This window comes from Anomalospiza imberbis, unplaced genomic scaffold, assembly GCF_031753505.1.
Source record: "Anomalospiza imberbis isolate Cuckoo-Finch-1a 21T00152 unplaced genomic scaffold, ASM3175350v1 scaffold_53, whole genome shotgun sequence".
NCBI classification, from domain to species: domain Eukaryota; kingdom Metazoa; phylum Chordata; class Aves; order Passeriformes; family Viduidae; genus Anomalospiza; species Anomalospiza imberbis.
The window spans coordinates 736,893-763,211 of NW_027100141.1; the positions used below are offsets into that span (position 1 = coordinate 736,893).

The 26,319-nt window shown below is 52.3% G+C and overlaps 2 protein-coding genes across 2 annotated transcripts in view; both read right to left on the bottom strand.

Moving 5' to 3' along the window:
* Window positions 1–26,319, bottom strand: part of LOC137467193 (zinc finger protein 850-like) — a 528,258-nt gene that overhangs the window by 483,367 nt on the left and 18,572 nt on the right. The window contains exon 2 of the mRNA XM_068178734.1: window positions 25,619–25,627. Coding sequence (XP_068034835.1) covers window positions 25,619–25,627 — 9 coding nt within the window. The remainder of the gene's footprint in view (window positions 1–25,618; window positions 25,628–26,319) is intronic.
* On the bottom strand, window positions 164–692 carry LOC137467197 (olfactory receptor 14J1-like; the record flags this gene model as incomplete). The annotated part of the gene is made up of 1 exon (XM_068178736.1): window positions 164–692. A coding segment is annotated over exon 1 (516 nt), but the record flags the coding sequence as incomplete, so codon positions are not given.

A 26,319-nucleotide genomic window follows, 5' to 3' on the forward strand; every position in this document is an offset into this window, starting at 1 on the left:
AAGGCAAAGGAAAAAAAAAGCACAACTAAATCCACAAGAAGTATGAAAGATGAATTTTATTACAAGTGATTTGCAGAAATTGGCCAGCAGTTTAATGTTCCCGAAACCATCCAGTCATCAGTGTCCACACTGCAGCCTTGAGCTCCTGGTTCCTCAGGCTGTAGATGAGGGGGTTCAGGGCTGGAGGCACCACCGAGTACAGAACTGACAGGGCCAGATCCAGGGATGGGGAGGAGAGGGAGGGGGGCTTCAGGTAGGAAAATGTGGCAGTGCTGAGGAACAGAGAGACCACGGCCAGGTGAGGGAGACAGGTGGAAAAGGCTTTGTGCCGTCCCTGCTCAGAGGGGATTCTCAGCACGGCCCTGAAGATCTGCACATAGGAGAAAACCATGAACACAAAACAGCCAGATGATAAACAGGCACTCACAGCAATGAGCCCAAGTTCCCTGAGGTAGGATTTGGAGCAGGAGATTTTGAGGATCTGGGGGATTTCACAGAAGAACTGGCCCAGGGCATTGCCTTTGCAGAAGGGCAAAGAAAATGTATTGGCTGTTTGCAGCAGAGCATTGAGAAAGCCACAGGCCCAGGCAGCTGCTGCCATGTGGGCACAAGCTCTGCTGCCCAGGAGGGTCTCGTAGTGCAGGGGTTTGCAGATGGACACGTAGCGGTCGTAGCACATGATGGTCAGGAGATAAAACTCTGTTGCAAGAAAGAAGAAAATCAGAAAGACTTGGGCAGCACATCCTGTATAGGAGATGGTGCTGGTGCCCCAGAGGGAATTGTGCATGGCTTTGGGCACAGTGGTGCAGATGGAGCCCAGGTCGCTGAGGGCCAGGTTGAGCAGGAAGAAGAACATGGGCGTGTGCAGGTGGTGGCCGCAGGCTACGGCGCTGATGATGAGGCCGTTGCCCAGGAGAGCAGCCAGGGAGATGCCCAGGAAGAGGCAGAAGTGCAGAAGCTGCAGCTGCCGCGTGTCTGCCAGTGCCAGCAGGAGGAAGTGGCTGATGGAGCTGCTGTTGGACATTGGCTGTGGCTGACCATGGGGATCTGTTCATGGAGAAAGGACCGGGAAGAATTAGAGGAGGTACCTGTAACCAAAATCAAAGCCATTTCCCATACACCCCACTCTGTAACACAGAGAGTCACAATTCTGTGTTTAAGAGTTCTGGGGTTTTCTTTATATGCTCCCCAGTATTTTTCCTAGTATTCTTGGATATCAAAATCTCCGCATTTCTGCTTCCGCCAGGGAGAACAGAGCAAGATCTGTGAGGCAAAGTGATGAGAGGAGAGTGAGGGGATATGGTCTGTCATTCTGACCTGTTCAGAGTTTCTCTGGGCTTTAGCCTTTCTCAGAAGGGTGATCACCTTCCCATGCTTCTCCTAAAATATCACCAAGCACTGCTGACAGCAGATGGATCCCCTCCAGCCCAGTTCCACATTTGTAGCCAAGGACTCACTTTGCTCATTTCACCAAGCCAGCAGCATTTTCAGTGTCACAACACCTCTGCCTTTCCCCATCAATCTTATAACTCAGAGATGATCTAGGACAGGTTTGCATCCTGGATTGAAGCTCCCAGCCTGGACTGAAATCTCAGGGAGACTTCCAAGTGTCCTTCTGATGGCACTGGATGAAGGGAGATGCAGCTCCTTCCCTGGCTGCACTGACAGCATTGCCCAGAGCCAGGCACTGGGGACAGCTGTGTCACCCTGAGCCAGCTGTGCCCCCTCCCAGAGCCCCCAGTGCTGGGCAGCTGCTCCCAGCCCTGTGCTCTGCAGAGGGAACTGGGCCCGGGGCTGCAGAGCTGCCCCACGGCTCTGCTGCAGCTCTGCCTGCACAGGAGGGGCTGCACGCCTTGGAGCCCCGGCCCTGAGGACAGAGGCTTGGCTGGGGGGACAGGAGGGAGGGGGCTTGTTCAGAGGGAGGGGCTGCACTGGAGGGGATCCTCTGGACATCTCTAAACTCTCCCTGCCACAGCATTTCTGGGTTTTGTTTTCTCTCCTTCCCTGATCTTCTCACTGCTTCCTGGGGATTTTCCTCCTGCAGGTGTTTCCCTGTGCCTGAGCTCTCCCTGCCAGCACTCACAGACCCCAAATCTCTGTGCACTCTCCTTGGCCTGACAGAACCCTGCCTGTTTGCAGGGCACTGGCTGGGGGCAGGTTCTGTTTGCAGCTTGGAGAAAGGACAGCTCAGACTGAGCCTGATGGCTCCAGCAAAGGTGATGCTGCTGCTGTCCATGGGCAGAGTGGCAGAAGGCACATTAGGGATCTCCTGTGCACCTACTGATCACTAAAAGTCATAGTTCAGATATCTCAGGCACTTGTCAAAATTCATAATCAATAATTCATAATAATCCTTCATTATATATCTTTCCATCCCTGCCATTCTCCAGTAGTAGAAAACTGGATAAAAATTCTTTGGAGATTTTCTCATTTTTATCAAAATCCTTGTTATGGAAAATTCTATGATTGATCAGACCCCCTCAGCATGTCAGAGATTCATGAGAATTTTAACCTCCCCTGCACCAGAAATACTCAGAGTAGTACTCACAGGGTCTGTGGGCATTGGGATGTTCCAGCTGTAGGAGATCACTCCAGGAGCTGCAGCTGCATTGTCCTGCAGCCAGAGGTTCCTGTGCCAAGGGCTGCCAGGGATTCTGCCCCAGGCACTTCTCAGCACCTTCCCAGCCCTGACTGATGGAAGCTCTCTGTGCCTCTGTGCTGTGCCTGGGCTGGCTGCAGGCAGTGCCCCAGCCCTGCTGGGCTGGGAGAAGAGCTGCTCATCCAGAGAAATGTGCTTTTGAAGCTCTCCTTGGTTGCCAGGATCACCCTCTGGGCCAGGAGCCTGGCCCAGCTCAGCAGCACAGACACAGCACAAGGACTTTAATGACCCTCCGGGGCTTTGTGCTCAGGCCCTGAACATCAGGCCCTGAGAGGGAGCTGCAGAAACCTCTCCAGATCTCCAAGTCAGAATCCAACTCCAAAGTTTCTTTGACTTTTAATGGGTCCCACTGAGGGACACGACTGAGAAAGTGTCCCCAGGCCCCAGGCAGAGCAGAGAACTGGAGGCACTGATGACAGGTGGGGACAAAGAGAAGCCAAGTCCTGGTGCCCTGGGGCACAGCAGGCTCTGTGCCACCAAGGGCTGTCAGGAGACACCTTGTCCTGAGGCACTGGGGCCTCCTGGCACAGCCCCAGCCAGGCTGGGCACTGTCAGCCCCTTGTCCTGCCCTCAGCATCCCCCCCCAGCCCACATCCCAGTGGCCTCAAGGATCTGCTGGAAGGAGTCCCTGGGGAGCCTTGCTCAGGAATGGCCCTGGGGGCTCCTTCATGCTCCCAGGGACTGCAGGTTTTTCAAAGCACTTTGGCTTTGGCTTTTGCCTTGCAGTCTCTGAGAGCTTTGTGCAATCATGGCCTCCAATTATCTGCTGTAATTAGTCCCTGGAGAGGCTTTGTCAGGAACAACACTCAGTGGGGCTCATTAATGCTTCAAGGTACTTCAGTTCTTTTCAGGTACTTGGTGTTTCCCTTTTGATCCAGACTCTGTGAGAGGTTTGTGCAATCATGGCCCCAATTATCTGCTTTAACGAGTCCCTTGAGAGCTTTGTGCTGACACTCAGTGGGGATCATTGATGCTTTGAGATACTCAACTTTTGTAAGGTACTTTGGATTTCCCTTTCCATACTGAGAGGTTTTTCTGCAATTTGAGTCTCTGAGAGGTTTTTGTGCCATCCTGGCCTCCAATTCTCTCCTCCAAGGAGTCCATGAGGAGCCTGTGTTGGGGATGGACCTCAGTGGGTCCCATTTATGCTTTGAGACACTTTGGGGTTTTCTTCTGACTTTGACTCCTGGAAAGGTTTGTGCAATCTTCTCTCGGGCCCTGAGGTTCCAGGGCTCAGCTCCAAATGCATCACAGGGCTCATGAGGAACAAACAAATCTTGAGAAACCATGGCTGTGCCTTGATTTCCCTCTTGTCTGAGGCAGTTCATCAGGAAGATTTTGTATTGGCTTTGCTTCGCCAATTTGAGATTTCTTGGCCAATGCGTTAATTACTATGGTGGGTTCAGTGCTGGCTAATTACCAGGGCACTCACTAGAATACACTTACTAATTTCTTGCTCTGAGATAAGATTAGGAGAAAGGCAAAGTGGGCTCAAAACTCTAAAAGGGTATAAAGAAAAGTTTATTAATAGTAAATGAAATATAGAGTAAAAAGAATCAGAACAAAACTTTCAGAACACTTCCTCTCTCCATACAACCTGACAATGTAAAGAGAAAAAACATAAAATTTTCAGTCAGCTTTCCACCTCTAGAATAGTCTTTCTTCAGTTCACTTAGGGAGAGAAGTTCCTCTTGTAAATGTTATGGAGACTTCTCCACAAGACAACAGTTATCTCATGGCTTTTCATTTCCATAAATAGCAGCTGCCTAGGAAAAATCTGTAATTGAGAAATCCCTCCCATTTTTTCACAGCTTTTCCCACAGCTGTGTTTATCAGCCATGCCAGCTTATGGGGTATTAGTTTAAAGATGAGCTATTTAAGAGCAAAGGTTCTCTTCATCTATTTCTGAAATCATCTTCATCTCTGGAAACAGAGGTCTTCTTCTCTCCCTGGGAGCATAGGTTCTCATCACTCTGCTCTCTTTCATTGTTCAAACTTCTCATGGGATCAACAGCTACTTCAACATTTCCTTATATTAGCATGGAGACCTTTGCTGAACAAATCATCTGCCAATTTTTTACAATGTGTTATAGGGAAAAAGAGAGTCTGATGTATCAATTACATCCTTCTCCATAGCTTTACCAGAGGATTTCAGCCCCAAGATCAAGGCATCTCCTCATTCCTCCCATCTGGGACTCAACTTCCTCTTCACTGATCTCGGTGTCTTCATGTTGCCCCTCTGTGTGCCTGCACTTTGTCCTTTTCTCTCACTCGAGGGAGGATGGAAGCACTGGAAGAGTCAATATCTCAGCCGGGGCCTGCAGATGGCTCCGTGACCCCGGCCGGGCTCGGTACTTGCGGCCGGAGCTGTTTTACCATGGAGGTTTCTGCAGCGGCTGCGCTGGGGCTGTGTCAGGCTGGGCCGTGCTGGGGCAGGGCCAGGATCTCAGCAGCCAGGCCAGAGCACAGCAGCAGCACGGCCGGGGCCCATGGCTTCTCCTCCCCCTGCCCGCTGGTTGCGGGAGAACCCCAAGGGCGGCAGAACCTTGGCCGAGCCAGCCCGGCCCGGGGCTGCTCCTGGGGCCCGGCGGATCCTGGCTGGGCCCGGGCTGGCGGCGGGGCAGGGCTCGGTAGCGGCCAGATGTCAGCAACCGCAGCCACGGCCCGGCCCGGCCTCGGCCCCGCGGCCTCCCCTGCCCTGCCCGGCAGCCGATGGGGCCTGGCGGCTCCCTGGGAAGGGGCCCGGCCCCACGGCAGGAGCCGCCCGGCCTGGCCTGGCTGAGACGGGGCTGGGCCGGCCTGGTCACCTCTTCGCTGGCCAGAAGGAAACAGACCCAGCCAGGCTTTCTCATCTTTAACTTGTGTCTTCACAGAGGCGTGTGCAGTTTCCTTAGTGGTTTAACAGACTGTCAGTTCTCACAGCTAATTACTGATTGTTTTTTTGTCAGACACAGAGGAAACTGCTAGCAGCTTCTCTCAGGACATCACTTCCGTGATGCAAAACCACCACAACAGCACAGAGCACAGAGCTCCTTTGTCCATATGTAGTGGTCATGTGCCCGAGGCCTCAAAACCCCACCTTGGGAGATCTCTGGGCCCTCTCCAAGGTGTTTTCAAATGAAAACATTCAGCTCATAGTCTAAGAAAATCACCAGAGCATAGGGCCAGCCTGACCTGTCTGTCTTGGCTACTTTTGTCTGGGAGCGATCCTTGGATATATGGAATTTGGGAGGCCAAATTCTAGTTTTTGCCATGGTCCTTGGCAAGAAGGCTGTTTTTTATCCATAGGAAGGAAGGAACAGAGGCCCTCTGTTTCAGGGGCAGATGAGAGGTGACCACTGGAGGCCAAGGCCAGCCAGAGCTGGCAGGTTTTTCTGAGAGATACCTTTGCATGGAGGAAATTTTAAGGGAGCTTACCAATTTTGGCAATGGGCATCTGAAAAGAGGGACAGTTCTTTCCCATAGCAAGGAAAGCACAGAGCCCCAGTGCTCCAGGAGCTGATGAGAGGCAGCCCTTTGCATTCCAACATCAGCCAGACCTGTCAGGTGGCCCCTGGGAGGCCAAGCCAGCCAGACCTGTTCCATGTTCCCTTGGTTCCATGGGGCCCCACAGTGTCCCAAAGTTCCCTTGCTTCCATGAGGCCCTGAGGTGTCACAATTCCGCCTTGGTGACACAAGGCCCTGAAGGGTCAGAATGGCCTCCATGGTTCCATCAGGCCCCACAGAGTCATAATGGTCTCTGGGTCCATGAAGCCCCGCTGTGTCACCATGGCCCCTTGGTTCCATGGGCTCCAGTGGTGCCACAATGATCCCCTTGCTTCCATGAGGTCCCCACCGTGTCACAGTGATCTCCATGGGAAGGAAAGAACCGAGCCCCAGTGTGGCAGGGGTAGCCACCAGAGGCCAAGGCCAGCCAGAATGGATGGTACTGGCAGATTTTGCCTGGGAGCAACCCTTGGATATAGGGAATTTGGGAGGTGGAGCCCCAATTTTGGCCATTTCTGCATAGATAAGAAGGACGGTTCTTTTCCACGGGAAGGAAAGCACAGAGCCCAAGTGTTTCAAAGGCAGAAGAGGAGAGAGGTGGCTCCTGGGAGGCCAAGCCAGCAAGACCTGTTTGTCCTGGCAGCTTTTGTCATGAAGGGATCCTTGGATATATGGAATTTGGGAGGAGGAATCTCAATTTTGACCATGGACACCTTGAGAAGAAGGACGGCTCTTTTCCATAGGAAGGAAAGCATCGAGCCCCAGTGTTTTGAGGCAGGTGAGAGGCAGTTCCCAAGAGGCCAAGAGCAGCCAAACCTTTTAAGTCCTGGCTGCTTTCACTGGGGAGCAATGCTTGGATGTACGGAGTTTTGGAGGTGGAATTCCAGTTTTGGCCATGGGCGCCTGGTCAGGATGGATGTTTTTTTCCCTATAGGAAAGAAAAGCACAAAATCCAAGTGTTCTGGAAGAAGATGAGAGGTGGCCACCTTTAGGCCAAGCCAGCCAGACCTGTCTCTCCTGGCACCTTTCCTCTAGGGGCTATCCTTGGACACAGGGCATTTTGGAAGTGGAATCTCGGTTTTGGCTGTGTGTGCCTGGACAGGAAGAGGAGTTCTTTTCATTAGCAAGGAAAGCACAGAGCCCCAGTGTTTCAGAGGCACATGAGTGCCAGCCCTCAGGAAGCCAAGGCCAGCCAGACTTGTCTCCCCTGGCAGCTTTTGTCTGGGAGCTATCCTTGGATATAGGGGATTCTGGAGGCAATTTTGGCCATGGGTACCTAGTTGAGATGGATGTTTTTTCCCATAAGAAAGAAAAGCACATGGTCCCAGTGTTTCAAAGGCAGATGAGAGGTGGCCCCTGGGTGGCCAAGGCAGCCAGATCTGTCTCTCCTGGCAGATTTCATCTGAAAACAATCCTTGCATATAAGGAAATTTGGAGAAGGAATCCCAGTTTAGGCCCTGGGTCCCTGGAGGAGAAGGACAGTTCTCTCCCATAGGAAGGAAAGTCCAGAGCCCCAGTGCTTCAGGGCAGGTGAGAAGCAGCCATCGACATGCCAAGGTCTGCTGGACCTCTCAGGTGGTCCCCAGGAGGCCCAGCCAGCCAGACCTGTTCCGTGTTCCCTTGGTTTCGTGTGACCCCACAGTGTCACAATGGTCTGCTTGGTTCCATGAGGCCCTGGAGTGTCACAATGTTCCCCTTGCTTCTGCAGTGTCACAATGGCCCTGTGCTTCCATGGGGCCTTGCAATGTCACAATGGCTTCGTGGTTCCACAAAGCCCTGATGTGTCACAATGGCTCCTCAGCTCCATGCGCCCTCGCTGTGTCACAACGGCTCCTCTGTGACACTGCGGGCTCCACAAGGTCACCATGGACCCTTGGTTCCTTGGGGCCCCTGAGTTTCACAATGGTCTCCTTGATTCCATGAGGCAGCACAGTGTCACAATGGCCCCTTGGTTCCATGAGGTTCCATTGTTCCACCATGGTGTCCTTGGGGCCTGCATTGTCACAACTGACCCATGGCTCCATGAGATTCCACAGCATCACCACGGTGTCCTTGGACCCACATCGTCACAACTGACCCATGGTTCCATGAGGTTCCCCAGTGTCACATTGGTGTCCTTGGACTTGCGTTGTTACAACTGACCCATGGCTCTATGAGGTTCCCCCGTGTCACCATGTGGTCACTGTCAGAGGCTGGATGAGATCAATGTCCCGATACACCTTGGGATGCTCGGAATGCCCGTGTGGGGCCAGGAGCGGGTCAGGCCTTGGTTTGTGGTGGGACAGAGCCCCGCCCCCAGCCCTGGCCTGGCACAGCTGTCAATCACATGGAAGGGGCGGTGTTAACCCAGCTCTGATTGGCTGAGCTGTCAGTCAATCACACAGCAGGCAGGGCTAACCCAGCTCTGATTGGCCCAGCTGTCAGTCAATCACACACCAGCAGCTGGTGCCTAACCTGACTCTGATTGGACAAGCAACTGGCAGTCCCACCCCAGGGGCGGGCCCATGAAGGCCCAGGGGTTTAAAAGCCGGAGCACGAGGCCAGCCCATGGTCTGGATCCTGCCTTCTCCTGGGGTTCCTCTGTTAATGGTGCTGGAACCTGAGCAGGTGGTGCCTCTGTGTGTGTTTTTCTATAGATCTTCTGTCTTTCTGTTGTTCTCTATTTCTTCTTCTTCTACTCCTACTTACCTGGAACATTTTTGATAACTTAACATCTTGAGGCTTAAAGGTTTTCAGGTTTAATGGGCTAAGTTAATGAAGTTAATGCTGTGATAAGAGTTTTATGTAGAACAGGATGTTGTATTAAACCCTTTGTCAGAGTTCCTAGATTGTCTATATTTTGCCAGTAAAATTTTGTGTCATTTTGCTCTCTCAGCTCTGTTGGTTAGAGCATGGTGCTGGTATCACTGAGGCTGTGTTCAGTCCCTGTGTGGGCCATTCACTTCAGAGCTGGACTTGATGTTCTTGTGGGTCCCTTCCTACCAAGAATATTCTTGGCATCTGGCCATGGTGAGAATATCTGGTTGGTGTTTGTCCTGTACAACAAACTCGAACGAAGGAACCTTTGGTGACCCCCAGCATTTCAGTGTTCTGGGGTGTTACAGCCCTGCAGGCTCACAATGGCCTCTTGTTTCCATGAGGCCCCACAGTGTCACACTGGCCCCTTGGCTCCATGAGGATCTGGAGTGTCACACAGGTTTGTGACATTTGTCCTTGCTGCCCCTCACATCCCCCTGCCCCACAAACAGCCCCGAGCCAGCCGTGAGGGACAGGCCCTGCTGTGCCAGGCTGGGCTCAGGGCTTGGCCTTTCTGGTTCCTGCAGCCAAGCCAGGCCTTGCTCAGCATCGCAGTTCCCTGCTCAGAGCCTTGGGCTCCCTGCAATCCTGGCCTCACGGATCTGCTCTCTGCACTCCCTGGGGAGCCTCTGGCACTCCCTGCCCTCGCTGGGGCCCAGGGATGCTCCCAGGGACTTGGAGTTTTGCTTCTGCCTCCTTGAGCAGCTTCTTCATCCTTCTCCCAGTGCCTGAGGGTCCTGGACCCAGCCCCAAATCCACCGTGGGGCTGATGAAAATACAGAAAGCCCTCAGGAGCTCTTTGTCTTCCGTCCATGGTCTTCAAGGCTCCAGGGCTTGTGCAGTGACTGGAGTCGGTTTGGAGTTCTGTGCAGGAGTGTGAAATACAAAGTTGTGTTTTGTGTCAGGTAAATAAAGGCAGCCTGTGCAGTTGTGGTTATGAAATGTATGGAACACGGCCATGGGACAGTTTTAAAGATGAGTTCTAATACACAACCCAGGAAAGCATGGAAGAAGGCTTTTGAACCAATCTTTTATTTGCAAATAAGAGTTAAAAGTCTTAAACTGTTTTGTAATAAGAGTATTTGAATTCTAACTTTAGAATGCTGCTTTTGAGGAGAACTTTTTATTTGTTATTAGGTCTTAAGCTGTTTTGCAATAAGAATCTCTGAATTATAACTTTGGAATGTTGCTTAGCATTAAGGATGTTAAATTGTAGCTTTGGAATATATAAGGGATTTAAACAGAGAGGGAAGTGACCCTATCCCAAGCTCCTGGAAAAGGAAGATGGACATCAAGGTTGCTGATTAATGATTTTGAAAGGGGAAGCTGGACATCACTACCATAGATTAATGATCCTGGAAAATAGAAGCTGGACCCCACCTCAGGAAGATGGACCCCACCATGTGGGACACACATCCCGGGATATTGAAACCTGGAATAGATACAGAAATTGGAAAGGAACCAGACATCACCATCACAGATTTACGATCCTAAAGTACAGAATTGTGACGTCAAAAGGTAGAAATAGAAACTGCTGAAAGCTCACGTCAAAATGGGAAATAGAAGCTGCTGGGGAAAGCTGATGAATATGCATGAACATGATCAATAAACACCAGCAAGCCCAACAACCGGTGCGCAGTTGGAGGGGAAAACCCCCACCACTGCACCCAGCGCTGTCTCTGCTCATGTGTTACCATATTAATTAATAAATTTAATTGCTGCTTGATGTATTGGCTAAGTCAAGCTTCTCATTTCTAACAGAATGGAGAAGAATGAGCCCCTTTTGGGCTGACCCTGTTTGGACAACCTGCTCCTCACCTCCAGCGTCACCACGTCTGACACCGCCCACCTGGGACTGACACGCCAAAATACCCAAACATGCTCGTGTGATTTATTCTCTTATTTCTATTCTGTAACACATTATTTTGTGTTAACAACTGTGAAAAACACCAATCACTTGGTTTTTAAAATTTAAAAAGTTTAATAATAATAAAATGGTTATAAAAATAGTAATACAATTAGAGCAATAAAAATTTAGAGTTAGGGCAATTACAAGACAATGAAAAGCAAAGACTTACGGACGTCCGGATGCTCTCGGGCACTTAAGCCTGATAAGCACGTTTTGTGAGCAAAGGAATAACCTTAAAAACCATACACTGTTGCATATTCATACACACTTCATGGTTATGCATACATTCTATTTAAAACAAGCAACTCTGTTATTTTTCAACTGCTTCCTTTAATCCCCACGGCATCTTTGAGTCTGAGCAAGGCCTGAAGAAATTAGCTTCTTCTGATGAGAAAACCATAAATTCCTCTTCTCTGGCAGATTTAGGTGTTCTGTGACTGTTAGCTCGAAGCCAGTGTCTCATTCCTTTAAAAAAAACCTACATACAGAGTTTCTCTTTTAAATACTAAAGCTTCATTTTAACTACAAAACTACATTTATTATACTATTAAAATGTTAGTACAGCACAACTAATCAATATAACACAATACATATAGTAACTATCTTTGTACAGCCATATAATATCCATTTTTCACATATTTAATTACTTCTAGATGTATCAAATTTATTTCTAATAATAGTATTCTTTTTTTCTTACCTAGTTTTAATATTTAGATTAAAAATCTATACATTTTTAGTAGCCAAGAAAACTAATGTTCTTTGTATCTCAGTAACACAATTCCCTTCATTAATGAATTAGGATGTATTGGCTATTCATTTCTTCCTGTTTATGGCAATTAGCAATATTTCCAGTCATTTTGTCATCTTTTTTATCATCTTTTTCTCACACAGGGTTAAGGAGGGGCCACTTTGGGATCCTTGGAGACATTTCTGGGGCACATTTGGGGCAGTTCTGTGCCTGGGGAGGGAATTCAGAGAGAACATGAAAGTCTGGAGGACACTTGGGGGAGCCGGGTGGGCACTTGGAGGGGCACTTAGGGGTTCTGAGGGACAGCTCGGGGTCCGGGGGAGCCCTTGGGGGTCCAGGGGGGCCCTTGGAGGTCAGGGAGGGGAATTTGGGGCCCCGCGGGGCCCGGGCGGGCACTTGGGGGGCTCCAGCGGGGCTCTCCGGGGCGCGGGGGGTGATGGGAGTTGTAGGCGCGGGTAGAATACGGTTGAACGGGGCCGCGGAGCATCACGGGAGTTCTAGGCGCAGCTGCGATGGGGCGCGGGGCATGACGGGAGATGAAGTCACGGCTGCAATAGTGCGGGACGTGCGCCGCGGAGCATGATGGGAGCTGTAGTCCCGGCAGTGGCTGGGACGCGGCGTTTGGGGTCCGGGAAGGCCCTTGGGGGACACTTTTGCGTCCGAGCCGCGACTTGAGGCCCTCGGGGCGAACGTAAACGGTTCGGGAGAACTTGGGGGGAGCTCGGGGAGCTCTACCCGGGCTCCTTAGGGCGCGGGGTACGGCAGGCGGTTTAGGCGCGTGACTGTGTTCTGAGGGGCTCTGGGGCCGCGGGGGATGAGAGGAGATGAATTCCCAGCAGTGGCTGTGCCGGGCATCCGTGGGGTCGGGAGCACTCCGGGGATCCGGGGGCGCCTTTGGGGGGTCCCGAATGGGCGCTGAGGGGCACTTGGGGATCCTGGAGGGTCTGGGGGACACTTACGGGACAGATAGGGGCGGGTACCGAGGGGGTTCTGTGGAGCGCGGGGCATGACGGGCGTTGTAGTCCCGGCTCCAATGGGGCTGAATCGGGCGGCGGGGCATGACGGGAGTTGTAGGCACTAGCGGAAGTATGGCGCCGATTCCAGGCACTGCCCCCAGGCCACAATCCCTGTCGCTGATTAGCTGTGGGCGGTGATGGGCGGGAGCCCCGGCAAATGGGAGGCGGGAACAGCCCATCCAACCCCTCCAGTCCAGCCCAGTTCATTCCCAGTACAGCCCAGTACAGCCCCAGTGCTCCTCCAGTCCCTCCCAATACAGCCCAGTGCATCCCCACTACAGCCCAGTACAGCCCCAGTGCTCCTCCAGTCCCTCCCAGTGCAACCCCAGTACAGCCCAGTACAACCCCAGTACAGCCCAGTACAACCCCAGTGCTCCTCCAGTCCCTGCCAGTACAACCCAGTGCAACCCCAGTGCAGCCCAGTACAATTCCAGTGCTCCTCCAGTCCCTCCCAGTACAGCCCTGTCCCTCCCAGTACACCTGAGTTCATTCCCAGTCCCTCCCAGTTTCCCCCAGTGTCATCCCTAGTCCACTCCAGTGTCCCCACAGTGTTCCCAGTGTCCCCTGTTTGTCCCAGTATCCCCCAGTATCACTCCCAGTATGCCCCAGTATGTTTCAGTGTGTACCCCCACAGTCCATCCCAGTCCACCCAGATTCCCCTCAGCATTCCTCGTGTTCCCAGGCTGTCCCAGTCCTTCCCAGGGTCACTCCCAGTATGTCCCAGTGTCTCCCACAGCGTTCCCAGTGTCCCCCAGTATGTCCCAGTCCTCCCCAGTGTTTCCAAGGACAGTTTAATGTCTCAGGGTTGCCGTGGCAGCCAAACCCAGCAGTGGGGTCGGTGCAGTGTCCATGGCCACGGCCCCTTGCAGTGGCCCAGTGCAGCTTGGGCTGATGATCCACCCTCACAGCTGGCCCAGGGCAGGTCTGCAGTGGTTTTGGTGGCACCTTGGGCTGGCACACCCCTGAGGAGTGTGTCTGTTTTCATGGGGAAACTCGGGAGTTTTAGATTGCTTCAAAAATAGACAAAGGGAAAGCCCCTCTCAGGCTGGGTGCAGCCAGCTCTACAAGCACAGCAGGTCCCAGGTGAGCGAGGACAGACAGGATGGGCTTGGGCAATGTGGAGCAAGGCTGTCCACACTGGGCCAGAGCTCAAGGCACAGCTGCTCTGAGCAGGCCAGAGCTCCTGAGGGGAGAGCCTGGGTCAGTATCAATCACAGAATGCTGCAATCGCCTCTGCTCTAAAGAGAAATGTAATAAAATACACCCTTTGAAAGAGGACAGTGTATTTCTTACAAGCTCTTTGAAATCTTTCTCCATAACTGCACTAGGAAAACTTTAATGGCCCTCTCAGGGCTTTGGTGTTGTTTACACCAGACTCAGTCCCTGAAGAGTGTCTTCAAAAAACTTCTCAAGAACTCAAATTTAAACTCCAAAGTTTCTTGAAGTTTTAATGGGTCCCACTGAGGGACACGACTGAGAAAGTGTCCCCAGGTTCCAGTTAGAGCAGAACCCTGGAGGCACTGATGACAGGTGGGGACAAACAAGGCAAAGGTGTCTCTGGCGCTGAGCAAACCTGGATGTGTTTCAGGAATGCAAAGGGCTGAGCCCCAGCCCCTGGCAGGGCAGATCCTGTCTCTCCCTCCTTGCTCAGGGCTCTTCCCGGGATGGGCACTGGCATGTGGGGATGTGCCATGCCAAGGGCAGGACCATGGGGCGGCCCCTGCCAGGCTGCTGAGCAGGGACAAGGAGGCCATGAGGCCCCAGGGCTGCAAGGGTCACTTGTCCCCTCGTGGCCTCAGGCCCAGGGCCAGCAGCCATGGCCAAAGGGCTGCACAGGTTGGCTCTGTCAGGGCCTTGCAGCTGCTGCACATCCCTGTGCCCTCTGCAGCCCAGGCTGTCCTGTGGTGTCCCTGCCCTGGCCTCTGTCCCTGCAGGCTGTCGTCATCCCCCGGCTGCCCCACCTCGCTGGCCCCTTCCTTTGCTGACAGCTCTGCCTCCTGCCTGCCCCTGCCTGGCCACACAAAGCCTTGGCCTTGAGACCCAAAGGGTTCATTCCATTTTTACCGTGCCTGCGAACTTCCAGCACAGGAACAAGGCATGCAGGGGCTGCTTTCCCAGCAAGGATGGCTGGAAGACAAGAAGAAGACATCTGGCTCAAGGGTGCAGTGATAGAGAAAACAAGGACTGAACCTGGGAACTTGGGGTGGGTTTTATGGAAATGGGTAAATTGTGATTGGCATTTAGCGACTGTATATAAGCAACACACTGGTAGAATTACATGTCCACGTCAGGTTAGGAGTTATCCCATGTTAGACCTCAGGCCTGAATAAATGATTCCCTCTGAAATAGCAAATGAGTGTTAAGGAGCCTCATTCTGATATTTCAGAGATTTGGTGGCAGCGGGGCCTCACAGAACCAAGGAGTCAGCTGTGACACTGAGCAAACTCATGGAACAAAGGGTCCATGGTGACACAGTGGAACCCCATGGAACCAAAATCCATTTTGGCACACTGGGGCCACACTGAACCAATGGTCCACTGTGATACTGCGGATGCAAGGAGACCATTGTGACACTGAGAAACCTCTTGGAACCAAGGGGCCATTCTGACACAGCAAGGCCTCATGGAGCCATGGGTCCATGGTGACACTGTGAATCCAAGGAGACCATTGTGACTGAGGAACCTCATGGAACCAAGAGTCCGTTGTTCAACTGTGGGGTCCTGTGGAACCAAGGGGAGCACAGTGACATTGTGGGGCCTCATGGAACAATGGAGACTCTTCTGACACTTTGGACCCACTGGAGCCAAGGGGCCATTAGAGCATGGCAGGGCCTCGTGGAATCAAGGGGACTACAGTGAACACTGTGGGTGTCCATGGGATGAAGGGGCCATTCTGACACCGTGGAACCAAGGATGCCATTGTGACACTATGGGGCATCATGGAACCACAGGTCCATTGTGACACAGCAGGGCCTCATGGAACCTTGGAGGCCATTTGGACACTTTGAGGCCTTGTGACACCAAGGAGGCATTGTGGCACTCCAGAGCCCTGTGCAGCCAAGGGGACCATAGTGACTCTGTGGGGCTCAGTGAAACCAATGGTCTGTTGTGACACTGCAAGGCCTTATGGCATCATGGAGACCATTGTGACACTACAGGCCCCATGGATCCATGGGGCCATTGTGACACTACAGGCCCCATGGATCCAAGGAGCTATTGTGACACTGCAGGCCCCATGGATCCAAGGGGCCATTGTGACACTACAGGCCCCATGGATCCAAGGGACCATTGTGATATTACAGGCCCCATGGATCCAAGGAGCCATTGTGACACTACAGGCCCCATGGATCCAAGGAGCCATTGTGACACTACAGGCCCCATGGATCCAAGGAGCCATTGTGACACTACAGGCCCCATGGATCCAAGGAGCCATTGTGACACTACAGGCCCCATGGATCCAAGGAGCCATTGTGACACTACAGGCCCCATGGATCCAAGGAGCCATTGTGACTCTATGGAGTTTTGGCAGGCCAAGGGGCACTTGTCACACTGTGTGGCACCATGGAACCAAGGAGTCCATTGTGACACTTCAGGGCCCCATGGAACTAAGGATCCATGGAACAGTGCAGGACTCCATGGAACCAAAGGTCCACTGTGACATTGCGGGGCCTCATGGAACCCTGGAGGCCGTGGTGACACTTTGAGGCCTCGTCAAATCAAGGGGCTCTGCAGGGCCTCATGGAACCAAGGAGACCCTTCTGACACTGGGAGTCCCCATGGAACCAAGGGTCCATTGTGATACTGTGGCACCAAGGAGACCCCTGTGACACTGCAAGGCCTCATGGAAGCAAGGGTTTGGCCTCCCAGGGGCTACCTGACAGGTCCAGCTGATCTTGGAATGTTGAGGGCTGCCTCTCATCAGTCCCTGGAGAACTGGAGCTCTGTGCTTTCCTTCCTATGGAAAAGAACCATCCGTCTTTCCAGGTGCCCACAGCCAAAACTGATACTCCTCCTGAAAAAATTCCCTATATGCAAGGGTTCTCCCAGAGAAAAGCTGGCAGGATAGACACCTCTGGTTGGCCTGGTCCTCGGGTGGTCACCTCTCATCTCAAGGAAGTTCTGAGGAAAGTATTTGAGCAGGTTTGCCTGCTGGAACATCAATGAGTCTCTCATCCTCTAAAAAACTCAGATGCTCTTCTGATCATATGTGTCTTTTCTTTCTCACTGTGTCTTATGCATGAAATACTATTTTCAGCTAAGAAATAGTGTTCTTCTCACTCTAGCAGGGTTTGCTGACACAAAACAGCTCGTCTACATATGGATCCAGGTCACCTGTATAAGCACACACAAGAAAGAATCCAGCAGGAATGATTTGTCTCTGCTCCCATCTGTCACATCTCCTCTGGAGCTGGAGGTGCAGCCCCAGAACTCGGGAGGGCTCAGGGGCTCACCAGCTCAGCTCCCACACTGAGAACTTGCAGACCCTGGGCTGCTCTCCTTGGCCTCTGCACGCTCAGCCAGGCTGGGATGGACACTGATGGTTTCTGTGCCAGGCTCTCTGAGCCCAGCCCAGCTCCCTGCAAGCTCTGCCAGCTGCCCTGAGCTCTGTGCAGCACCCAGGGCCTCTCCCCAGCACAGCCCAGCCGGCTCTGGCCCCACAGCTCTGCTCAGCCCAGGCTGCTCTGGCCACTGGCCCCACGGCCTCAGCCCCTGGCCAGGGCACAGCAGCAGCTGCAGCTCAGCCAGGACTCAGCCCCAGCCATGGGGGAAGGGGCTTGGCCAAGGCCAAAGGAGGCTCCCTGGCTGCCCTGCTCCCCTCGGGCTGAGGTGCTGAGAGCTCTGCAGCCCCTGCTGCCATCCCATCTGCCCAGGCCAGCACAAGAGCCCAGCCTTGGGGCCCTCCAGAGCTGCTCCTGCTCCAGGCCCAGGGCCCATCCCAGAGCTGGGGCAGCCACAAAGCTGTGCCCATTGCTGGTCATCGCTGCTCTGATGGGGATGGATCCTCAGCCACTTGGAGATTATTGATGAATTATCCTACTCCAGAGGCCTCTTCTTTCTTGAGCTCTTCAGTTCAGGAATTCAGTGATTTGTTTAAAACTCCCAAACAAAAAATGCTGCTGGGAATTATGGTAGCTTTCAATTCTTCTGTGGTTAATTAGACAGATTTCAGAAGTGTATTCAAAGTGAATAGACTATATTGAAAAAGTTTGTCCAGTTTCCTTTTCCTGTTTAGAGATGGATATCAGCAATGTCCAATTGATATTGACCCCCAGCACCTCCTAATGCAGTCTGAACAGATGTGAAAATCAAGACCATTCATGGCTGACAATCAATAACACTTTGTCCCTAACCACTCCCCACCATTTCCCTCATCCAACCCTTGGCACTCAGAGCAGCTGAGGAATGGAGTCACACCCAGGGGTGTCCCCAGGGCTCAGGACTGGGGCCAGGTCAGTGAAATCTCTTTATTGCTGATCTGGACGAGGCCATCGAGGGCACCCTCAGTCAGTTCCCAGGTGAGCCCAAGCTGGGTGGGAGTGTGGCTGTGCTGGAGGGCAGGAAGCTCTGCAGAGGGATCTGGACAGGCTGGAGCCATGGGCCCAGGACAATTGGATGAGGTTCACCAAGGCCAAGGGCCGGGTCCTGCCCTGGGCTCACAACCACCCCAAATCCCTGGCTCTGCCCTGCTCCTGATCCCCACAGCCTGTCCTGTTTCCTTCATCCCTGCATTGCCAGGGACTTTCTGGGACAAGGGAGCTCTGCTCTGGGGATGGAGGGAGGTCCAAGCGCCACCACTGGAGTGGGAACCACAACTCATCAGGTTTGTGTCCTTTGGGGGTCAGGACCTGGTGAGACTCAGAGGCACAGAAAGTTTCTCTTCATGGCCAACAGACCATGGTTGAACAGGACACAATTTAATAACAATCACACTCTTCCCTGAGCTATGTGCAACGTCCCAGCAGTGTCTGATGAGTCCACCATCCACAAGTGATTTCCATACTAGAATTGATTTTAGACAAACGTGGTTCTGTGGTAGAAATAAACACAATTAAGTTCTTGTATCAGGATGATTGTCCTGCAGTGGGGGCAAAACAGCTCAAACAATTCCTGATTTGCAAAGCTCTCCGTGGTGGATGGAGAAGGGAGGTCAGGCTTCTTTTGGTGTTGAGGAAATGCTGAAACCAGCCTGACTCATTTCATCTCCTCCTGGCCTGGCTGATCTCCCCTCTTTCCCCTTCCACCCATTGGCTTCTGTCTCCCACCAGGCCCCCGGTGAAGAGCCTGGCTCTGTGTTCTCCATCCCCTCCTCGCTGGCACTGCCAGGCTGGGATGAGGAGCCCCTCAGCCTTCCCTGCTCTGGGCTGGACAAGCCCAGCTCCCTCAGCCTCTGCTCACAGCCCAAGGGCTCCAGCCCCACCTTGGAGGCCCTTCCCTAACCCTGCTCCAGCTGCCAGACATCTTTCCTGCCCTGGGGAACTCAACCCAGGCCATAGGGACCTGGATAATCCATGCCCTTGATGTCCTGGTCACACAGCCCTGGCCCTTTTCCCCATGTCAGGCTCTGGGGTGGATCCTGTGGAACATCCTTTGGTGGAGGATGTGGCTCCAGGTGGACCGGGGGGATACCGGGGGACAGGGACCCCGCTGGGCATGAACAGCATTGGACTTGTTGGGAGAAACTGTGAGGGGGAGCTGGGGCGGAGTGACCAACCCAGTGACCTCACACAGCCCTCCTGGGATGTCACACAGCCCCTCTGTGATGCTACAGCCTGCTCTGTGATGTCACAGAGATGGCCTTTGATGTCAAAGCTTTGTGATAGCCTCACATAACCCACTCCTAATGTCATGGACCATTCTGTCATAGATCACTCATGTGATGTCATAGATCACTCTGTGACCTCATGTTACCAGATGATAAATTGTCTCCACCAGGTGAGCTGACACCTGGAGCTTGTTCTCCAAAACCCCAGGCCTATGGAAACCACACAATGCCCATTGTGTCAGAAGGGGAACTGGAAGTTCACCAGCCTCAGTGTCCTGCCAGCTCAGCCAGGCCCATTGGAACATTGGGGTCCATGACCACCAGGGACCACCAGAGAGACCCCCAGGACAGAAGAACACATGGGTGAAGGGGAGGGGAAATATGTTAATGATTCTGGGGAAATGATTATCAGATGTGTGTTTAGTCCAGGACAATCAATGAATATGTGTGCAAAATACAGAATATGAACAGAAACTTTCCTGCACTCAGCATGCTCGGCTTTGGGAGGAGCTATCCCCCGTGCACCCGGCTGAATAAAGAATGCTGCTTCTTAATGCTGCATTGGTGTGAAGGAGTTTTCTGTTTTACCGAATTTTTGGTAACACTCCACTCCCAAGGAAAGCTCAGTCTCCTGCTGCTCACAAACAGAGAAGGGCTGGTGGCAGATGTGGGGGTCAGAGGCTGCCTGGGGCACAGTGACCATGAAATAATCAAGTTTTCAATGTTCTGTGAAAGAAGGAGGGGCAGCAACATAACTTCCCCACTGGAATTAGGAAGGGCAAACTTTGGCCTATTTAGGATGCTGATTTGGGAAGTACTGAATCAGGTACTGATTTTTTTAATGGAAAACAGCCCTTAAAAACAAAGGGGTCCAGGGAGGAGGGACACATTTCAAGAAAGTAATCTTAAGGGGGAAGGAGCAGCCTGTCCCAGTGTGGCCAAAGATGAGCTGGTGAGGAAAATGACTGCCCTGGCTGCCCATGGAGCTTTTGTGGGAACTCAAGGGAAAAAAGGACCGGCAACTCAGAAAGTGTTTAAGGATGTTGTTAGGCCATGCAGAAAGAGAAGTTGAGAGGTGAAATCTCAATTAGAACTTAACATGGCAGCTTCTGTAAAAAGAATAAAACATGTTCTTATAAAAGATTTATAACAAAAGGTAGGATAAGGAGAACCTCTACTCTTTACTGGATGCAGTGGAGAATATAGTAACTAAAGATAAGGAAAAGGCCAAGCTACTTAACACCTTGTTTGTATCAATTTTCAATATTAGGACAGGTTGTCCTCAGGACAAGAGTTCTCCTGAGCTGACAGGTGGGCACAGGGAGCAGAGCAGCCCCTAATCCAGGAGGAAGCAGCTGGGGACCTGCTGAGCCACTCAGATACTCACAGGTGTATGGGATCAGATGGGATCCATCCTAGGGGCATGAGGGAGCTGGTGGATGAGCTCCCCAAGCTGCTCTCCATCATTTACCATCAGTCCTGGCTCACCAGGGAGGTCCCAGAGCACTGGAGGTGCCAGTGTGAGCCCATCCCCAAAAAGGGCTGGGAGAAGGATCTTGGGAAATCCAGGCCTGTCAGCCTGACCTCGGTGCCCGGCAAGGTTCTGGAACAGATCACCCTGAGTGCCATCACAGGGCACCCACAGCATGGCCGAGGCGTCAGAGCCAGCCAGCGTGGATTTCAATGTCTGCATTGATGGTCTGGATGAGGGGTCTGAGTCCAGCATCAGCAAATTTGCAGATGAAACCAAGGTGGGTGTGGGTGTGGATCTGCTGGAGGATAGGAGGGCTCTGCACAGGGACCTGGACAGGCTGGATCCAGGAACCAAATCCAACAAGGTGAGGTTTAACAAGTCCAAGTGCCGGGTCCTGCACTTTGGCCACAACAACCCCTGCAGCGCTACAGGCTGGGGACAGAGTGGGTGGACAGCAGCCAGGCAGAAAGGGACCTGCAGGGACTGATGGACAGCAGGCTGGACATGAGCCAGCAGTGTGCCCAGGTGGCCAAGAAGGCCAATGGCTCCTGGCCTGGATCAGGAATGGTGTGGCCAGCAGGAGCAGGGCTGCTGTGCCAGCCCTGATCTGCCCCCAGCTCTGCACACAGACATTGCTGCTGCACCTCCAGAGGAGGGAACAAAAGGAGGATCTCTGGTGAAAACTTTCCTGGGAGATCCTTTAGTTCATTTAAAGCCACTGAGAGCACAGCTCCTCATTGACACTGTCTGGGGCCACAGCAAAAGTAGAGAGAAACAAAATGAGAAATGGCACAAGGAATGGCCTTTGTGGACAATCTTAAAAAACTAAAACACAGGGGAAAAACCCCACAACCAAACCAACAGGAACAATCAAAGATGACTTTTCTTACAAATGATTTGCAGAAGCTGGCCAGCAATTTTGTCAGTGCGACCCAGAGTGCTTTTGTCACAGGAAACTCAGACTTTTTGTCACAGGCATCATGATTGGCAGATCTTGAAATGCTCTCAAGTCCCTGAGCACTAAGTCACGGAGAATTAAAGCCACACAGGCCACATCTGCAGTGCTCAAACACAGCCCTGTTGCTGCTGCTGCTGCTGCTGAAATAGAATCAACTGACAGAGGCCATCACAGAAATTGCCTCTGGAGTGTCAAATACAATGAAAATTCCACCAGGAGAAAGTGAAACCAGAACTTCTCGACACACTTCATTGTTTCTTCCGAGCAGCAGCAGAAAATGGAGATGCCCAGAGATATTCCCAGCTGCTGCTGATCCCAGTGGAGCCCAGCCTGCTGCCCAGTCCCAGCGGGAACCTGAGCCCAGCCCGGGGGGCTCCCGCAGTGTCAGGAGCTCAGCACACACGGAGCCAGGCCCAGAGCCCCGGGCACGGCCGCCCATTGCGGGGCAGCGGCGCAGACGGAATGTCCTGCGGCCCAAACCTCCTGCTCCTGCCTCACAGCGCCCAGCGTTCTCCCCCTCCTGCTCCTCTCCCAGCACGGCACACATTCCAGCTCGGAGGAGGCTTCCCCAGAGAGGGCTCCGGCTCCTGTTTCAGCCTCAGTGTCCCTGCAGAGGAACAGGGCATCTTTCAGGCACTTCCACAAGCTCCGGGTTCCCATTTCATGGGGATTCTAGGATGAAAATAGCCTTGTTAGGAAGGACAAAAGTGGAAGGAGTGATGTTGGTGTAGAGCAGGACGGGAACAAAAATTACTCCAAATCAAAGGCAAAGAGAATGAACTCCAATTTATTTGAAATGCACTGCTCTATTTATAGAGAACATCATGCGGACTGATTTTGTTGGTCTTAGAGTAAAAACATCTCACACCATTGGTGTGCAGTGAATGACGCACGGTGGCAGAACCTATCTATAAACAATGTGAACAACAAGAGAGATTAGAGAATTATTTACATTCTTTCCCAACTGTCTCCCAGGTTCTCGCCTAGTTAGAAAACCTTCTCTTTTTCTCTCTGACTGAACTGAGAATATCCACATTTGCCTTCCTGATGAACTTTCTCCAGGAAGTTGGCACTGTGTGCTGGGACCCACGGTGGGCTGGGTGGGAAAAACACTTTGGCACTTTTGCACAGAGCTTCCTTGGGGATGTTGAGGGGAGGAACAAAGGTGGGACAAGAGAGAGCTGCAGATCATTGAGAGAGGAACAAGAGTAGGCAAAGTCAAGGGGCAAAGGCATTAAGAAGGCCTTTGTGTCCAGGGGCATCTGCATGGAAACCACCAGGCCTCTGGCAGAAAGGTGGCCATGCCCACCAGGCCTTTGTGACCCGCGGTGACATCGTGCCCCGAGGCCATTGTGACCCATGTGCATGTCATGACCCTGCTGCCCCACCACCCATGCCAACAGCAAGGCAGCCTGGTCAGGGAGAGCGGGCTGAGGAAGGATGACAACGTTGCCTTTTGGTCTGCACAGATGTTGACTTTAGGTGTGGGCTGCTTTCACAGCATCACAGAATGACTGGGTTGGAAGAGACCTGCAAGATCATCAAGTCTAACCCATGCCCTAAACACCTTAACTGACCCACGGCACCAAGTGCCATATCCAGTCTTTTTGTGAACATTCCCAGAGATGGTGACTCCCCCACCTCCCCAGGCAGGCCATTCCAATATTTTATCAGTCTTTTTGTGAAAAACTTCCTCCTAGTATCCAACCTGTATTTCCCCTGACACAGCTTGAGACTGTGTCCTCACGTTCTGACATTTGTTGCCTGGAGAAAGAGACCAACCCCACCTGACTGCAACCACCTTTCAGGAAGTTGTAGAGAGCGATAAGGTCACCTCTGAGTCTCCTTTTCTCCAGGCTAAGCAACCCCAGCTCCCTCAGTTGTTCCTCACAGGATTTGTGTTCCAAGCCCCTCACCAGCCTTGTCGCTCTTCTCTCGAGCATCTCAACGTCCTTCCAAAACAGAGGGGCCAGAACTGGACACAGCACTTGAGGAATGGTGCCACTACAGGGGAAGAATGCCAAGTACACCAGTGCTGAGTAGAGGGGAAGAATCACTGCCCTGCTCCTGCTGGCCCCACCATTCCTGATCCAGCCCAGGAGCCAGTGGCCTTCTTGGCCACCTGGGCACACTGCTGGCTCATGTCCAGCCTGCTGTCGACCAGTGCCCCCAAGTCCCTTTCTGCCTGGGCACTGTCCAGCTACACTGTCCCCATCCTAGAGCATTGCAGGGGGTTCTTGTGGCCAAAATGCAGGATTTGGCGAGTGATTTTATTAAACTCCATCCCACTGGAATCTGACCATCCATCCAACTGTTCAGGTCTCCCTGCAGAGCCCTTCTGCCTTCCAACAGATGGTAGAAGTAGGTAACTAAGCTTCCAGCTCAGTGTCATCTGCAGATTTACTAATGAAAGCCTCAATCCCCTCATCCATGTCAGCAGTAAAACTATTGAACAGAGCTGGCCCAGCACAGAGCCCTGAGGGACAGCACTGGTGACTGTCCCCAGCTGGATGCAGCACCGCTCACCACCACTCTCTGGGCCGGCCATCCAGCCAGTTCTGAACCCAGCACAGAGTGCTCCTGTCCCAGCCGTGGGCTGCAGCTTTTCCAGGAGTGTGCTGTGGGAGACAGTGTCAAAGGCCTTGCTGGAGTCCAAATAGACACATCCACAGCCTTTCCTGCATCCACCAGGAGGGTCACCTGGTCATAGAAGGAGACCAGCTTGGTCAAACACGACCTAGCCCTCCTAAACCCCTGCTGGCTGGGTCTGACACCCTGGCCATCCTGGAAGTTCTGTGTGATGGCATTCAGTGTGAACTGTTCCATGACCTTACCGAGTACTGAGGTCAGGCTGACTGGCCTGGAATTACCAGGATCCTCCTTCCCACCCTTGCTGTGAATGGGTGTCACACTGGGCAGCTTCCAGTCATCTGGGACCTCACCAGTGAGCCAGGGCTGCTGGTAAATGATGGAGAGTGGCTTGGCAAGCTCATCTGAGAGCTCCCTCATCACCCTGGGGTGGATCCCATCTGGTCCCATGGATTTATGAACATCCAAGCAGCTCAGCAGTTCTCTGACTGCCTCCTCTTGGATAACAGTGGCCCACTCTGCTCCCTGACACCATCTACCAGCCCAGGAGGACAGTTGTCCTGAAGGCAAATCGTCTTCTCACTAAAAACTGAGGCAAAGAAGGCGTTAAGCACCTCTGCCTTCTCCTCATCTGCAGTTATTAAATTCCCTTCCACATCTAATAAAGAACAAAGATTGGTCTTGCCCTTCCTTTTACCATTGATATATTTCTAAAAGCATTTTTTATTACCCTTTACAAAAGCTGCCATTTTAAGTTCAAACTGAGGTTTGGCTTCCCTAATTTCTTTCCTATATACCCTAGGAAGCCCCTTAAATACTTCCTGAGAGACCTGACCCTCCTTCCAAAGATGATACATCCTCTTTTTATTCCTAAGTTCCTTCAAAACCTCATTGCCCATCCAGGCTGGGCATTTGCGTCGTCGACTCATCTTTTGGCACACAGGAACAGTCTCCTTCTGTGCCCTCGAGATCTGTATTTTGAAGCTTGCCCACCTTTACTGAACTCCTTTGTTTTCAAGGGCTGTTTCCCAAGGAACTCTCTGAATAAGTCTCCTAAATAGGCCAAAGTCTGCCCTCCAAAGTCCAATGTAAAAGTCTTATTAGTGTTCCACCTGACTTCACCATGAGAATTCTATAATTTCATGATCACTGTGCCCCAAGTGACCTCCAACCACCACATCTCCCACCAGCCCATCTCTATTTACAAACAACAGATCTAACATAGTCCCTCTGCTGGTGGGCTCACTCACCAGCTATGACAAAAAATTGTCCTCCACAAACTCTAAAAATTTCCTGGACTGCCTCTTTTCAGCTGTATTGAGTTCCCAGCAGATGTCCAGCAGGTAGAAGTCACCTAAAAGAGCAAGGGCTGATGATCCTGAAACATTCTCTAGCTGCTTGAAAAATAACCTGTCCAGCACTTCTTCCTGGCTGGGTGGACGATAACAGACTCCCAGTAGGATGTCAGCCTTGTTGGCCTTCCCCCTAAGTCTCACCCATAGTCATTCGACTCCATCATCATTAGTTTCAACACCCACAGCATCAAAAGCCTCCCTAATGTAAAGGGCCACCCCTCCACCTCTTCTCCCTTTCCTGTCTCTCCTGAAGAGCTTGCAGCCATCCAGTGCAGCGCTCCAGCCATGTGAGTCGTCCCACCCTGTTTCTGTGATGGCAATTACATCATAGCTCTGCTGCTGCACCATGGCCTCCAGCTCTTCTTGTTTGTCACCCATGCTGTGTGCATTGGTGTACCTGCACCTCAGCTGGGCTGCTGATTTCACCCCTAACTCAGGCTTACCACCCACGAGCCTGCTTCCAGACAACCCAGCTGTACCCCCTTCCCCTTCAGACCTAGTTTAAAGCCCTGTCAACAAGTTCTGCCAGTTCATGAGCTAAAATTCTTCTGCCCTTCACAGAAAGAT